General features: G+C 43.0%; 1 protein-coding gene across 1 annotated transcript in view; it reads left to right on the plus strand.

The window, feature by feature from the left end:
* LOC126482141 (chondroitin sulfate proteoglycan 4) overlaps positions 1-17,724 on the plus strand; it is a 660,554-nt gene that overhangs the window by 522,065 nt on the left and 120,765 nt on the right. Inside the window, exons 13-14 of the mRNA XM_050106118.1 lie at positions 2,595-2,939; positions 6,845-7,267. Coding sequence (XP_049962075.1) covers positions 2,595-2,939; positions 6,845-7,267 — 768 coding nt within the window. The remainder of the gene's footprint in view (positions 1-2,594; positions 2,940-6,844; positions 7,268-17,724) is intronic.

Below are 17,724 nucleotides of genomic sequence, written 5' to 3' on the forward strand. Positions count from 1 at the left end.
GGCAGCTGACTCCTGAAATGAGAGAACGACGTGTTGCTGACTCTCTTTTGGGACGAAAAAGGCCTCATTTTGGAGCATTACATGCCTAGAGGCACCACTGTCACCAGTGCATCATACACACATCTCCTAAAAAATCACCTGTGGCCTGCAATCAAACCAATGCGACGTGGATTGCTGTCAGCAGGTGTCCTTTTGCAACGTGACAATGCAAGGCCCCACATTGCCCGTACAACAGTTGCAACAATCACAGACCTGCATTTTGAGTGTCTTCCTGATCCACCATACTCACCAGACCTTGCTCCAAGTGATTTCCATATGTTTGGACCACTCAAAGACGCAATGGGAGGAAGAAGTTCCGTTCTGATGATGAGGTAGGCCACGCGGTGGATGAGTGGTTGCGCGGACTACGATAAGAATTTTTTCTAAAGCAATTTATGCACTTTGTAAGTGCTGGAGGACTTGCATTGAGCGTGGGGGAGATTATGTTGAAAAGTGATACAGATTTTTACCACTTCTGTACAATAAATAATATTTTAAAAAAATATGTAAGGTTTTCATTTGACTCACCCTCGTACATTGACGGTCAGCTGCCAGTCCCTGCATCAATCGACCCTCTGCAGGACTTCCCGCATTGCTTTAGTCTTCTGGCGTGCAACCTTCTGATAACCGCCTCACGGACTTTGCGACTAGGTTAGGCTGTTCCACCACTGAGCCACCTTCGCGGCAGCTGGAAGGGCAAGCACGAGCACAAGAGAGCAACGCTGGGCAAACGGTTGACGTGCGGGCAGTTTTGCAGCTCTGTAAATGATATGCGATCATGCTCCACCGGCCGAGCGACCACGGGCACTGATGGTCAATCAGTTCGCGCATGCGCACAACACGTGCAAATCGCCAGGTCCTGATGGGATTCCAATTCGGTTTTACAGAGATTACTCTACCGCATTGGCTCCTTACTTAGCTTGCATTTATCGCGAGTCTCTTGCCCAACGTAAAGTCCCGAGCGACTGGAAAAAACCGCTGCTGACGCCTGGATATAAGAAGGGTAGAAGGACGGATCCTCAAAATTACAGACTAATATCCTTAACATCGGTTTGTTGCAGGATTCTCGAACATATTCTCAGTTCGAATATAATGAATTTCCTTGAGACAGAGAAGTTGCTGTCCATGCATCAGCACGGCTATAGAAAGCATCGCTCCTGCGAAACGTAACTCGCCCTTTTTTCACATGGTATCTTGCGAACCATGGATGAAGGGTATCAGACGGATGCCATATTCCTTGACTTCCGGAAAGCGTTTGACTCGGTGCCCCACTGCAGACTCCTAACTAAGGTACGAGCATATGGGATTGGTTCCCAAATATGTGAGTGGCTCGAAGACTTCTTAAGTAATAGAACCCACTACGTTCTTCTCGATGGTGAGTGTTCATCGGAGGTGAGGGTCTCATCTGGAGTGCCCCAGGGAATTGTGGTAGGTCCGATGTTGTTTTCTATCTACATAAATGATCTTTTGGATAGGGTCGATAGCAATGTGCGGCTGTTTGCTGATGATGCTGTGGTGTACGGGAAGGTATCGTCGTTGAGTGACTGTAGGAGGATACAAGATGACTTGGACAGGATTTGTGATTGGTGTAAAGAATGGCAGTTAACTCTAAATAGAGATAAACGTAAATTAATGCAGATGAATAGGAAAAAGAATCCCGTAATGTTTGAATACTCCATTAGTACTGTAGCGCTTGACACAGTCACGTCGATTAAATATTTGGTCGTAACACTGCAGAGCGATATGAAGTGGGACAAGCATGTAATGGCAGTTGTGGGGAAGGCGAATAGTCCCCTTCGGTTCATTGGTAGACTTTTGGGAAGATGTGATTCACATGTACAGGAGACCGCTTATAAAACACTAATACGACCTATTCTTGAGTACTGCTCGAGCGTTTGGGATCCCTATCAGGTCTGATTGAGGGAGGACATAGAAGCAATTCAGAGGCGGGCTGCTAGATTTGTTACTGGTAGGTTTGATCATCACGCGAGTGTTACGGAAATGCTTCAGGAACTCAGGTGGGAGTCTCTGGAGGAAAGGAGGCGTTCTTTCCGTGAATCGCTATTGAGGAAATTTAGAGAACCAGCATTTGAGGCTGGCTGCAGTACAATTTTACTGCCGCCGATTTATATTTCGCGGAAAGACCACAAAGATAAGGTAAGAGAGATTAGAGCTCGTACAGAGGCATATAGGCAGTCATTTTGCCCTCGTTCTGTTTGGGAGTGGAACGGGGAGAGAAGATGCTAGCTGTGGTACGAGGTACCCTCCGCCACGCACCGTATGGCGGATTGCGGAGTATGTATGTAGGTGTAGATGGTCGTCTGGCTTGAAGCATACGCCACCCGTTCCTGCCCGCAAGTGCGATGAGGGGCGGGCGTTGGTGCATTTGACCAACTATCAAGTTAGAACAGCGTACACTAGATCAGTTGGACGTATTGCAAACAGTAATTGCCCTCTTAAACTTGCCTGGATTAGGCGATGCAATACGAGGTAGCGGTATGAATAAGCAGCGTTGTTTGGAATGGGGTAGTGGAACAGCGGTACCACGTGCGCAGGTGACGGAGGGCGGGCGCGAGCCTGTGCTGCGCACGCACCTGGACCTGGAGACGGCCGGCATCACGCAGCTGCTGTACAACGTGACGCACGGTCCGCGGCACGGCCGGCTCGACGTGATGGACGTCGGCATGGTGCAGACGCTGCGCGAGGCCACCAACTGGTTCTCGTCGCGCGAGCTGCTCACAGAGCGCGTCTTCTACGTGCACGACGACTCGGAGACGCGCCGCGACTCATTCCACTTCGTCGCGCTCTCCAGCGAGGAGGAGGACTTCCAGTACGTCGGCGTCTTCCACGTGGACGTCCTGCTGCGAAACGACAACACGCCAGTCAGGGCGGTGGATAAGGTAAGCGGCCCAACCCTTTAGCGCTGTTACCCTGCTATAAGCAACGCACGAACCTGTGTTCAGTGAATGCCGCCTTTACAATCTGAAGATGGTCATTGTATGGCCGAAACCTGTTATGACTGTGTCACAAACATATGATTGCTTCCATAAATAAACAAAAAATTTTACATCCAAGGTTACTGAGACTCCCCTCTGTGACTTACGTGCTTCCAGGTGGTCTAGTGTTCTAGGTTGCAAAACAGGGTCAAAAAGGCGTCTTTGTGGCATTACGTTGTCAATTTCATCAAGACGCAACACTCTGCTCCTTGTTAAAAAAAAATGGTTGAAATGTCTCTGAGCACAGTGGGACTTAACATCTGAGTTCATCAGTCCCCTAGAACTTAGAACTACTTAAACCTAACTAACCTAAGGACATCACACACATCCATGCACGAGGCAGGATTCGAACCTGCTCCCTGTAACGGACAAACAAAAGACTGAGTTAAGAGTAGTATCATTCACTGTTTATTTATTTATTTATTTATTGTTCCGTGGGACCAAATTAAGGAGAAGTCTCCATGGTCATGGAATGAGTCAATACATGAAATTATAACACGATAGTAGAAACAGATGAAACGAAATATAAAAAACATATTCAGGCGACAAGTCGTAAGTTTAAATAAAGAAAATCAACAGTGTAACACTGGAATTTGCTTAATTTTTTAGCTCTTCCAGGAGCTCCTCGACAGAATAGAAGAAGTGAGCCAAGAGGAAACTCTTCAGTTTAGACTTAAAAGAGTTTGGGCTACTGCTAAGATTTTTGAGTTCTTGTGGTAGCTTATTGAAAATGGATGCAGCAGAATACTGCACTCCTTTCTTCACAGGAGTCAAGGAAGTGCATTCCACAAGCAGATTTGATTTCTGCCTAGTATTAACTGAGTGAAAGCTGCTAACTCTTGGGAATAGGCTAATATTGCTAACAACAAACGACATTAAAGAAAATATATACTGTGAGGGCAATGTCAGAATTCCCAGACTATTGAATAGGGTTCGACAAGAGGTTCTCGAACTTATACCACATGTAGCTCGAACAGCCCGTTTTTGAGCCAAAAATACCATTTTTGAATCAGAAGAATTACCCCAAAAAATAATACCATACGACATAAGCGAATTAAAATATGCTAAGTAGACTACTTTTCGTGTTGAACTGTCACTTATTTCAGATACTGTTCTAATGGTAAATAAAGCAGCTAACAGCTTACTATCTATCCGAACGCCTAGGAACTTGAACTGTTCCGTCTCGCTTATAATATGCCCATTCTGTCTGATCAAAATATCGGTTCTTGTTGAATAGTGAGTTAGAAACTGTAAAAACTGAGTCTTACTGTGATTTAGCATCAAATTATTTTCCACAAGCCATGAACTTATTTCATGAACTACATTCTTTGATACTGTTTCAATATTAAACACAAGATCCTTCACTACCAAGCTGGTGTCATCAGCAAACAGAAATATTTTTGAATCACCTGTAATACTAGAAGGCATATCATTTATATAAATAAGAAACAGCAGTGGCCCCTGCACCGATCCTTGGGGAACGCCCCACTTAACAGTGCCCCATTGGCACTGAACATCACTACCACTCTCAATATTGCGGAGAATTACCTTCTGCTTTCTGTTCTTAAAGTAAGAGGCGAACCAATTGTAAGCTAGTCCCCTTACTCCGTAATGGTCCAACTTCTGCAGTAATATTTTGTGGTCAACACAGTCAAAAGCCTTCGTTAAATCAAAGAAAACACCTAGCGTTCGCAACCTTTTATTTAATCCGTCCAAAACCTCACAGAGAAAAGAGAATATAGCATTTTCAGTTGTTAAACCATTTCTAAAACCAAACTGTGCATTTGACAGCAAATTATCTGAATTTAAATGCTCCAGTAACCTTGTATATACAACCTTCTCGATAACTTTAGCAAACACCGATGACATAGAAATAGGTCTAAAATTGTCAACATTATCCGTGTCTCCCTTTTTATAAAGTGGCTTCACTACCGAGTACCACTCCTAAAGGAAAAGTTACAGATATGGCTAAGTACTGGGCTAACATACATAGAACAATACTTCAGTATTCTGCTAGATACCCCGTCATATCCATGAGAGTTTTTGGTTTTTAGTGATTTAATTATTAACTCAATCTCCCTCTTGTCAGTATCATGGAGGAACATTTCAGGTAACAGTCTCGGAACACTTTTTTCTAAGAGCGCTATATGATTCCCTGTTGGGACTAGGTTTCTATTTAGTTCACCTGCTATATTCAGAAAGTGATTATTAAATACTGTACATACATGCGACTTATCAGTAACACGGACATTCCCACTACGCACTGATTCTATATCCTCGACCTGTCTCAGCAGACCAGTCACTTCCTTTACGACTGACCATATGGTTTTAATTTTATCCTGAGACTTAGCTATTCTGTCTGCATACCACATACTTTTTGCCTTCCTAATACCATTTTTAAGCACCTTACAATACTGTTTGTAATGGGCTGCTGCATTTAGATTTTGCCTGTTTCTAACGTTTTGATATAATTGCCACTTTATTCTACAAGATATTCTTATCCCTCTAGTCAGCCACCCAGGCTGCCTGTTTGTGCTAATACCCTGTTTTGAACGTTCTAACGGAAAGCAACTTTCAAAGAGCACGAGAAAATTCTTGAGAAAAGAATTATATTTATTATCTACTGTATCAGCACTATAAGCATCTTGCCACTCTTGTTCCTTGATAAGGTTTACAAAGGTCTCTACAGCAACTGGATCAGCTTTCCTAAACAGTTGATAACTATATTTAACATGTGTTGCAGCTCAAAATTTAAAATTTGTGCATCATGATCTGAAAGGCCATTCACCTTTTTGCTAACAGAATGCCCTTCTAGTAATGAGGAATGAACAAAAATGTTGTCTATGGTTGTTCCACTGTTCCCGTGCACTCTCGTTGGAAAGAATACGGTTTGCATAAGATTATATGAATTAAGGAGGTCTTCCAGCATCCTTTTCCTTGCACAATCACTTATACAATTGATGTTGAAGTCACCACATATAACTAACTTTTTGTATTTCCTATAAAGTGAACCAAGAACCTCCTCTAGCTTTAGCAAAAATGTTGTGAAATCGGAGGCTGGGGATCTTGAAATCGGAGTCTGGGTTTACCTTTGATTGTGCCGCTATTCACACCACAGAGTACTCATTTCATGTACAGAACGAACAGGTGGGGTCTCGGGGACTGGATATTTTGTAGTCCTTACGTTCGTATCATCGTAACCGACAAGAACATCGTCTCCAGTATACTGTCATAGCCGGCCGAAGTGACCGAGCGGTTCTAGGCGCTACAGTCTGGAACCGCGCGACCGCTACGGTCGCAGGTTCGCATTCAGCCTCGGGCATGGATGTGTGTGATGACCTTTGGTTAGTTATGTTTAAGTACTTCTAAGTTCTAGGGTTACTGATGACCTCAGAATTTAAGTCCCATAGAGCCATTTGAACCATTTATACTGTCATAACGTCTTTCCAGTATTGACATGGATGAATGAGCACGAACCGAAAGCCAATAAATTGAAATGAAAACAAGAAGGATTCGCACTTAAATATTTACGATGATTTTTGCTGACTGTTCACCATTTCACTTTTCGTTTTCGTGATTATGCTTAACCTTCAGACACTAGTGTATATCACACATGAGTTCTTCGGGAACATTATTTGCCTAACAATAACGCGATTTTCTTCTCCAGTCCGCAGATATCGTTAGGAGTCGTGACTGGAGGTCTTCGTGTTTATTGAAGCTTCCGTGAGATGCCTAGCCGCTTCTAATTACCTTCTCGCTTATATGAGTTGAGTGTGCAGGAAGTCGCAGCAGGTGGGTTTTGCCTGCAGGTGTTCCGCGTGGTGACGGGCGGGGAGCGGCTGCTGACAGGTGACGATCTGCGCTACTCGGATGCCGACATCGACACCAAGCCCTCCGACATCCTGTACACGCGCCGCGGCATCCCCAACGGCGGCATCTTCCAGGCGGCCAGTCCTAACGAGGCGCTGTTCGAGTTCACGCAGGAGGACCTCGACAAGCGGCGCGTGCTCTTCCGGCACGAGGGCGACGAGTACGGCAAGGTGGGCCTCTGGATCACCGACGGCCAGTTCTACGCCAACGGCATCCTCGAGGTGCGCGCCTCGCCGCCCTTCGTCGAGATCGTCAACAACACCGGCGTCATCGTCAAGCAGGGCGGCGGCGTCGTCATCAGCACGTGGAACCTCAGCGCCGAGACCAACCTCAACGTCTGGGGCGAGCAGATCTCCTACGAGGTAATAATAATTTACGCATTAGTGAACTACTAGCGGGAGTCATAAAATCACTTCGAAAAATTAAGCTGCGACTATCAAAGAGGAACCATTTGTATACTCAACAGAAGGATCGTCTCAGTGTAACTATCCTCCAGTAAATGGTCAAAGCTTGAATATTACACGTGTCTTCTACCTTAGGCAAATGGAGGAAATCGGTCGATTCTCTTTGGAGATGTGTGGTCTACGGCGCGCCTTAAAGGAATTACGGAGGCACCTATTACTTCATGGGCGGTTTCCTAGACAACCCGCAAAACATGTTTTTGGGTAACAAAATCGTGCCGCGTTTTCCAAGGCGACTACGAGCAGCAAATGACTGAAATTTTTACTATATATTGCTAAGATACCGACCTCGAAGAACCTTGAAAAGTTTCTTGATATCTTTATTCGTCTCAGAGATACAGAGGTTCAAAGTTTCTCTCCTCTTACTTATGTAATACGTACGTAAAAACTGGTGTGACAAAATTTTTGTGCACATAACGTCCAGTGTGAGTTGTAAAATTATACAGGGTGAGTCACCTAATGTTACCGCTGGATATATTTCGTAAACCACATCAAATACTGACGAACCGATTCCACAGACCGAACGTGAGGAGAGGGGCTAGTGTAATTGTTTAATACAAACCATACAAAAATGCACGGAAGTATGTTTTTTAACACAAACCTACGTTTTTTTAAATGGAACCACGTTAGTTTTGTTAGCACATCTGAACATATAAACAAATACCTAATCAGTGCCGTTTGTTGCATTGTAAAATTAATTACATCCGGAGATATTGTAACCTTAAGTTGACGCTTGAAACCTCCGACTTTCAGTTGCGTGTTGTAACAAACACGGGCCACGGTCGGCGAGCAGCATCTGCAGGGACATGCTTACGATGACGACCGTGTTTACGAGTGTGGCTGAAGTGCACTGTTGTGGTTTGGTCTAGTTGTCGCAGTGTCCGCATGTAGCGCTTGCTGCTATTGTTATTCTGCATTCGTCTCCGCACGCAGACCAACTGTAGTACACCGTGTTACCAGACTTCTGTGATAGTGTAGTGTTGTAGGAAGTGACCATGGTGTATTCGAACTCTGAAAAGGCGGAGATGATACTCATCTATGGCGAGTGTCGACGAAATGCAGCTGAAGCCTGAAGGGTGTATGCAGAACGGTACCCGGACAGAGAGCATCCAACGTGCCGCACATTGCGAAACATCTACCGCCAACTGTATGCAACAGGTATGGTCGTAGCACGCAAACGGGTCCGTAACAGGCCCGTCACAGGAGAAGCGGGTGCAGTTGGTGTGTTAGCTACTGTTGCCATGAACCCACACATGAGTACACGGGACATTGCGAGTGCCGGTGGACTGAGTCAAAGTAGTGTCACGCGCATACTGCATCGTCACCGCTTTCACCCGTTTCATGTGTCGCTACATCAGCAATTACATGGTGATGACTTTAATCATCGAGTGCAATTCTGTCAATTGGGATTAACAGAGAATGCGTTGCAGTTCTACCTGTTTACCGATGAAGCGGGTTTCACAAACCACGGGGCAGTGAATCTACGGGACATGCATTACTAGTCCGTGGACAATCCTCGCTGGCTCAGACAGGTAGAGCGACAGCGACCGTGTACTGTAAATGTATGGTGCGGAATCATTGGCGACCACCTCATTGGTCTTCACTTCATTGCAGGGGCCCAAACAGCTGCAACATACATCGCGTTTCTACAGAGTGATCTGCCAACGTTGCTCGAAAATGTCCCACTGGAAACGCGTCGACGTATGTGGTATCAGCATTATGGTGCACCTGCACATTCCGCAATTAACACTAGGCTGACCCTTGACAGGATGTTCGACGGACGTTTCATAGGACGTGGAGGACGCATAAATTGGCCAGCCCGTTCTCCTAATCTTACACCTCTGGACTTCTTTCTGTGGGGGTACGTTAAAGGAGAATGTGTACCGTGATGTGCCTACAGCCCCAGAGGATATGAAACAACGTATTGTGGCAGCCTGCGGCGACATTACACCAGATGTACTGCGGCGTGTACGACATTCATTACGCCAGAGATTGCAATTGTGTGCAGCAAATGATGGCCACCACATTGAACATCTATTGGCCTGACATGTCGGGACACACTCTATTCCACTCCGTAATTGAAAACGGAAACCACGTGTGTACGTGTACCTCACCCCTCATGGAAATGTACATGTGCGTCAGCGAAAAAGACCAATAAAAAGGTGTTAGCATGTGGACGTAATGAGCTGTTCCAGTCTCTTCTGTACCTAAGGTCCATCACCGTTCCCTTTGGATCCCTACGTAATTCGGTGCTCTCCGATACACACGATCGAATAGCGGAGGAGTGTTACTCAAGCGTCAAATTTAGGTTACAATATCTCCGGATGTAATTAACATTTTACAATGCAACAAACGGCACTGATTACTTATTTGTTTATATGTTCAGATGTGCTAACAAAACTAACGGGGTTCCATTTAGAAAAACGTAGGTTTGTGTTATAAAACATACTTCCGTGCATTTTTTTTATGGTTTGTATTAACCAATTACACTAGCCCCTCTCCTCACGTTCGGTCTGTGGAATCGATTCGTCAGTATTTGATGTGGTTTACGAACTACATCCAGCGGTAATGTTAGGTGACTCACCCTGTATAGTTATTTCAATTTCAAGTAAGTAAACTACCAAAATTTTTTAGCCCATAAATATATTTTGATATGAGTGACGCAACCAGCTGTGGAAGGGTAAAGAAGGGATGGGTATGAGCAACTTGTTACCATCGACTAATGGATGTGAGCGAGTTACAGTTTATGGGTAACGTGAATATGTTTGCATGCCAAAAGTTTTGGGTAAATTATGAAAGGTGCTGACGAAAGTAGAATGTGTCCGTTCGTACATTACTTTTTGTCACAGACTTTTAGTAATCAGGAATACATTCAACATTTTTGTGCTCCAATAGAAGCATTTTTCCACTAGTAGTCCTCCTTTACATATTCATCCTTCAATGCGACATAATCTAAAGATGGATGACCTGGCTGAGACAGTCCTTGTACAGTACAAAATCATGTCGTCCTCATTTTCCAAAACAATGCGAACAGAGAGGAAGAAGTCTTTCGATATCATGTCGGATGAATAAGTCAGGATGAGCAGAGATAAGATAGGCCAAAGAAGCAGCATGTGTGACTGTGTCTTCTTGGGAATGAGATGAGGTATTGTCATGGAGCAAAAACACCCCACTGGACAGCTCTTTTGTGAGGTGACAATTGTGCTGAGAAGAGATTTGCTGACGTTTCTGCGGAGCCAAGACATTTCAGGTAGTTTTTTGCTTTTACATCTGTTCCTTGGTCAGCTCACAACCAAACCATCACATTTCAATCTGAGCTAGACCTCGGGCTAAGCCACAGATTGTCAATACGCCCAGGTTTCTTGTTTTCAAATTCGTTGGATTCACCAGCTTACAAATAGATTATTACCTCCCGACCAAACTTGACCTCAGGTTAACCTACAGTTCAGTCACCACAAACTGGTTTGTTGCTTTCATATTCGTTAGCTTTGCAACGCCCAATCGAATTGTTAGATTAAAACCTTAACCAGGCCTTGTTCGAAAATGGACTAAGCAGCATGATTAAATAATCATAAAAATGTGACTGGTCATACTTTTATTCAACTTTTCAACATATATTATAGCTTGTTCCTGTATTGTATCGTATGGAACTGGGGACCAAGGAACGACGGAGAGGTTTCGTCCCCGCCGTAGCTCTCAGTGGTTCACAACCTCACAAAAGGCTACAGCAGTCTTTCGCCGAGGCTGATAGAAAACCGCCTTAAAAACCATCCACAGACTGGCCGGCACACTGGACCTCGTCACTAATCCGCCGGGCGGGTTCGTGCAGGGAACAGGCACGCCTTCCCGCCCGGAAAGCAGTGCGTTAGACCACACGGCTAACCGGTTGCGTTGGCTTGCTCCTACTAGTACGGGTTATAAATTACAGCACTCTGTGCTACAGCGCTAGACAGACAACAAATTCTTATAGAAGTTGCGACACGGTCGCGGTTTAAACAGTGACCCGAATATAGAATAAGTTTTCTTTAGTTCACATGTATGGCCACAAATATTTTGTCATCAGACTGTTTTTATAAAACAGAACTGAAGATGGTCATTATAGTCCGAAACCGATAGTCTGATGACAGCATACCGGTTACCATAGACGTGAACTAAAGGAAATGTAACAAATTCTTACTAGGAGACCATACAGAAATCTGTTCCCCGTAATTTTTTTTTTTATATTGGTGGTATGTAAAGTTCAGAACTTTAAATAACAGTCACACAATGCATACGATGGAGCTCTCAAAAATTCTCGAGAAAATCGACTTTGAAGTTTTTCCATTCAACTTTAATACGTTAAACTGAGATCGGATATCCAACAGACAGTATGGGGCTGTGCTAGAGTACTTGCAGCGACGTGGCCCGGTGGGGTTTCATTCTCGCCTATGGTAAATTTTTAGAAAGAGATGCATCTTTTATGTGCATTTTTATTAAGAGTGAAATACATAAAGAAGAAAAAAAGGGATGTTTTTCTTTAACTGAAACAAACTTTAGTAACCATCTTGTAGAAGAGATTTGTAATTTAAAATTTATATTTGCAATGAAATCTGGAGTTTTGTGTGATTTTTAATTAGAAATATGAAGACTTGCATTTTTATAAAAATGCCAGTTAGCTTTTTATATAAAAACTAGACATATTCGTCATCAAAGATTGTCCGGGATTGTTATTTATAACAAAAACTGTCCAAATTCAGTCTTCAGATTGAATTCTTTATTTTCACAACACTGGTTTCGGGCCAGCTACCCATCTTAAGATCACTTGTTACAGTTTCAGACTATGCTGTCGAATATGGAACTGAAATTTCACTGTCACAAATTATGACAGTAAACTTTCAGTTCCAGACAGTTTATTTTGTAAGTATAAGAGATAATCTCAAAAATATCCAGCTGGTCCGAAACTAGCCATTTGAAGACAAAGAAAACGGATCTGCACACTGAATTTTGACAGTTTTGAATTACCTTTGTGTTAATTAGCATATATTTCTTGAAATTTATATTTAAACTGAACAGTACAAAAAAAATACGGAAAAATGCCCGAAACGAGACTCTAACTACCGATGGTTTTCCATTTTTGTTCTTTTTACGCTTCACAGAAGTGTTTGTAGAATATGCACCTTTTCTAAAAAAAAGTCTGCATTGGTGAGGAATCGAATACAGAGTACCCACTGGGCAGAAAAGCATTACCACAGAGCCACATGACCTGTCGAAAGACGTACTCTATTTTCGGGTACCAAAACTTCTAAACCTCAAAGTCTGTTTGCTCGCGAATTTTTGACAGCTGCATCAATCTGCCTTTCGGATTGATATCTAACAAGGGGAGGCCGCCAATTGTGAAATTCAGATTCAGTTCATACTGCGCATAATAAAAGCTCATGGCCAGAGGTGTAATGTGGCAAAGCACGAAGATGCACTTCTCAGCCGTTGTCGAGAAAATCGACGGTTAAAATAAACCGTTGCGGTGAAATACTCTCTACGATTAATACTTTTCTACAGCGTCGTGGCGCAACAGTAAGCGCACGGGTTCATAATCCGAAGGTCGCCGGATCGTATCTCGCGCCATGCACCTTTTTTTTAGTATTTGTTGTTTGTAATTCAAATGTGTGTATATGCACACACACACACACACACACACACACACACAGACACACTCATATATATATATATATATATATATATATATATATATATATATATATTACAAAAAACTAATAATAAAAAAATGTTGCATGGCGCGAGATTCGATCCGGCGACCTTCGTATTACGAACCCGAGCGCTTACCGCTGCGCCACGACGCTGTAGCAAATTATTAATCGTAGAGAGTATTTCACCGCAACGGTTTCTTTTTAACTGTCGATTTTCTCGACAACGGCTGAGAAGTGCATCTTGGTGCTTTGCCACATTACACCTCTGGCCATGAGCTTTTATTATGCGCAGTATGAATCGAATCTGAATTTCACAATTGGCGGCCTCCCCTTGTAAGTTATGAACTTGTTGTTCCATAAAAATAACAAATTACAAGAACCCGATTGGCATGTCGTCTCCCTGTTATTGTGCTTGTTGGCTACCTTCGATAAGCCGCTTATACCAGCAAGAGGCCAGGCTCCGCTGAAATTAATTCCGACAGATGTACTACTCTGGAAAAGTCTTGACAGCGCCCTGTAACCCTATCAGAAGATTTAGACTGTAAGCTGCTGTGCCGGTTTGCCCCTTGCAAGTATAGTCTGTTAGCATCACACCATGGCAGTCCCAGAAGAGAGCGTGGTCTTGCCCGATAATGGACGGTATTTCGTCTGTTTCGGCTTTCGTGAATCCACGTTCCTGCTGCTTGCTTCCTCCCTTTGACTCAGGGTCACGGTGATAACGTAGCAGTTGCAGATGGTGATGAGGTGCCTGAAGATGTCATCTGAGTAAGCTTGACGCCATTGCAACATTTCCACTGCTGCTTTCGGCGAGATTTTTTAATGCGTGTGAGTAGTCGCGGTGAGTGATCGTGGTATCCACAAAAGGTGATCTTTGTCGTGTTACAAATGTAGTGCAAAATCTTAAAAACTGACCTCTGACTGACTTCCAAATTCTACAGTATCGCCTGTTTCAATATTTTGGTTAGCCACTTCGTTTTGCAACAGTGGAAGAGTCTACGTCACCTGACTATTGAGCTATGGGATGCCGCGTTGTCCCGTAACCTCCCACCAACTCAGCACAGCAGGTTGTAGTGTTGTTCTCCTTGAAATGCAGAAAGCGAGTAGCAGCGCGATACTCCACATTATATCGTAGCTGGACTCCATCATTTTGCTTCGACTAATCTAGCGTCGTGCTACGGTGCTGTGTTGCACAGATTTCATTGCGCACCAGTCCTGCTGAGACGTAGATGGAAACAAACAAAAAAAATTATATCACAACAGAACAGTGAGCCAGAAAGCGCAAAATAAATTTCTTTTATTTCCGTCTATGATCACAAAATTTTTAGGTCCTTGCACAACCGGCTTCGGTCAGCGACGATCACCTTCAGATCCGTTAAAACAGATCTGTTAAAACAGCTCTGAAGGTAGTCAGCGCTGACCGAAGTCGGTAGCCTAAGTACCTAACAATTTTGTGATCACAGACGGAAATAAAAGAAATTTATTCTAATAAAATCTATAACTTTATTTTTGAGGTCATACTTGAAACTTTACACCTATTGCAATTTTGTCATACGATGACATGGTTGGAGATCGTGGTTGTTATTTGAAGACAAATGTTGATGGTGTTGAAACAGCAACCAGCCACAAATTTATTTTTAGTTCCTTTATTCAAAGGGTACCGTTACCGGTTTCGAATCGTTACGATTCATCATCAGGCGATTTTCATGCTTTCATTACAACATGTGGTGCGTTTTTTACAGATTAATTGTCCTAAAATATAAATAATGCATAATTATAAGCACGCCACACAGATGGTTGCGTTACAGATTTTCATTGGATGTAAGTAACATGAAATGTTGGTTTAGAGTGTTTGTTTTCATAACATTCGTCCAACAGATGTGAATACATTCCCACTGCATTCTTATCGTTGCACACGTAAATTTTCTCACTGAACACTCTGGATTTGTCACAGAAAAGATTTCTAACACGCACCACATGTTTTGATACGTACAAAGTGGTTACAAACATATGAGTGTCAAAGATGCTATGATATATCGTAACATTATGAAGATGTCCCATGTTTGGGAAACGATTATTTATTCACTAATGCAACTGAAACCCCCTTTACACTAGTACAGAGAGACATTGGTTTTGTGAGTTTTAGAGCGAATACTGTTACATTAATAATAAAGTTGTTCCATTTTGTTTGTACTGTATAGGTAAGACAGTAAATTATTTATTTACATTTAGCATCATGAGAATTGTAATAACATACAAATTTGCTACCTGATATACCGGCAGGCTTAGGAATATTATTTGCTTTGGAGCATGGAAAATAATTGTTGAAAATTTTTCAGCAAAGGGGCGTTAGCTAACACGGTTTGTTCAGTAAGGATGTAGTCTGAGGTGCTGTGTCTGTGTGTGTGTGTGTGTGTGTGTGTGTGTGTGTGTGTGTAATTGTATTTCTTCTAATATATTCATAGTGGCTCCTTGTTCTGCTAGATGTAAAATTTTTAAGTTGTTCTCAATGTTTCACACTGAATGGTTTTCTTCAGCAATATGGGCTGCAAATGCAGATTTGCTCAAGTTGTCAAGCATGAATGTATTCTTTGTATCTAACTTCAAAAATTCTGCCTGTCTGCCCAATGTAGAATTTTGGGCATGCGCATTTCATTTTGTATATTTCTGATTTACCGTAGGGACTCTTAGAGGTATTTACATCATGGATAACTTTTTGTAGTAATGTATTATTTGTGAAAAAGCTGACTGTGATATTTTTCTTTTTAAATAAGTTTGCGATTTTCAATTGCAAAAATGAATATATGATCTTTTTCCAAACATGGGACATCTTCATAATGTTACGATAAATCAGAGCATCTTCGACACTCATATGTTTGTAAGAACTTTGTATGTATCAAAACATGTGGTGCGTGTTAGAAATCTTTTCTGTGACAAATCCAGAGTGTTCAGTGAGAAAAATTTACGTCTGCAACGATAAGAATTCAGTGGGAATGTGTTCACATCTGTTTGACGAATGTATGAAAACAAACACTCCAAACCGACATTTCACGTAAGTCACGTCCAATGAAAATCTGTAACGCAACCATCTCTGTGGCGTGCTTATAATAATGTATTATGTGTATTTTAGGACAATTAATCTGTAAAAATACACACCATATGTTGTAGTGAAAGCATAAAAGCCGACTGAAGATGAATCGTAACGATTCGTAACCGGTAACGGTACCCATTGCATAAAGGAACTGAAAATAAATTTGTGGCTGGTTGCTGTCTCAACACCATCAACATTTGTCTTTATACCTATTCTTCGCATGTTTTTTTCTGTTCCAATATACGCTCTAAGACAAAAAATAAAAAAATATCCGAATGCCACGAACATGTACAGACTAACGAAAGCTTACAATTTCAGAAAAATTTAATGTTTTATTCAAGAGAAAGAGCTTCGCAAATTGAGCAAGTCAGTAACATGCTGGTCCAGCTCTGGCTCTTATGTAAGGCGTTATACGGCTTGGTATTGAATGCTAGACTGCTGGATGACCTTCTTAGGAATATAGTGGCAAATTACATCCAGTTTGGGTGTCAGATCGTCAACATCTCGAGCTACGTGGAAGGCTCTGCCCGTAGTGCTCCAAATGTTCTCAATTGGGGGCAGTCCCGGCGACATTGCTGGCCAAGGCAGGGTTTGGCGGACATGAAGACAAGCAGTAGTCGACTCTCCCACCGTGTACAAGCGGGCATCGTCTTTCTGAAATATAAGCCCAGGACGGCTTGTCACGAAGGGCAACAAAACGGGGCGTACACTATCTTCGATGTATCGGTGTGCTGTAACGGTGACTCGGCGAGGGCTGCTACTGTGAAAGACATCGCAGCCCAGACCATATCTCCAGGTTGTTGGGCAGTATGGCTGGCGAGGGTCAGGTTGAAACACACTGGTTCGGTGAGTCTCCAGACACGTCTTCGCTGGTCTTTTGCGCTCAGTTCGATGCCGCACTCATTACTGAAGACAGTTCCACGACAGTCAACTAGATACCAGGCTGAAGTCGTGTCTGGAGAGTTCCCGGTGGTGGGATATCAACCTGAATATCGCCCACCATACAACCTGACAACCATGAGTGGTAGTCTGCAGTGCCGTTTCTGGCTCCTTCAGTTGTCATCCGCGGCACTCTTACAGTACAGCGGTACGTCGACAGTCTTCCACGTCCTGTCTTGTACCCTTCGTGGTAAGCAATTTTGGGCTTGTATTTCACAAGATAGTTCCCTCCCGCACGCGAGGAGAGTTCCTGCTGTTTGTGTTTGCAAAACCCTACCTTCGCCAGCCAGGTCGCCGTATCTCTCCCGAGATGAGAACGTTTGGAGCATTATGGGCAGAGTCCTCCAACCAGTTCGGGATCATGACTATCTAAAGCCCACATTGGACAGAATGTGGCACGATATCCCCCAGGAGGACATCCAACAATTCGATCAGTCAATATCAAGTCGAATAACTACTTGCATAAAGGCCAGAGGTGGACCTATGCTTTATTGACTTGCTCAATTTCTGAATCTCTTTCTGTTGAATAAATCATCCAATTTTTCTGAAATTGTGATCATTTGTTTTTGGAGCATTTACATCTACCGATTTCCATCCCATTCAGATAATCGCTTCCCGGTGTGTCTTTTTTATTGTTTTTTTTTGTC

The sequence above is a fragment of the Schistocerca serialis genome, chromosome 5, assembly GCF_023864345.2.
Source record: "Schistocerca serialis cubense isolate TAMUIC-IGC-003099 chromosome 5, iqSchSeri2.2, whole genome shotgun sequence".
Taxonomy (NCBI): domain Eukaryota; kingdom Metazoa; phylum Arthropoda; class Insecta; order Orthoptera; family Acrididae; genus Schistocerca; species Schistocerca serialis.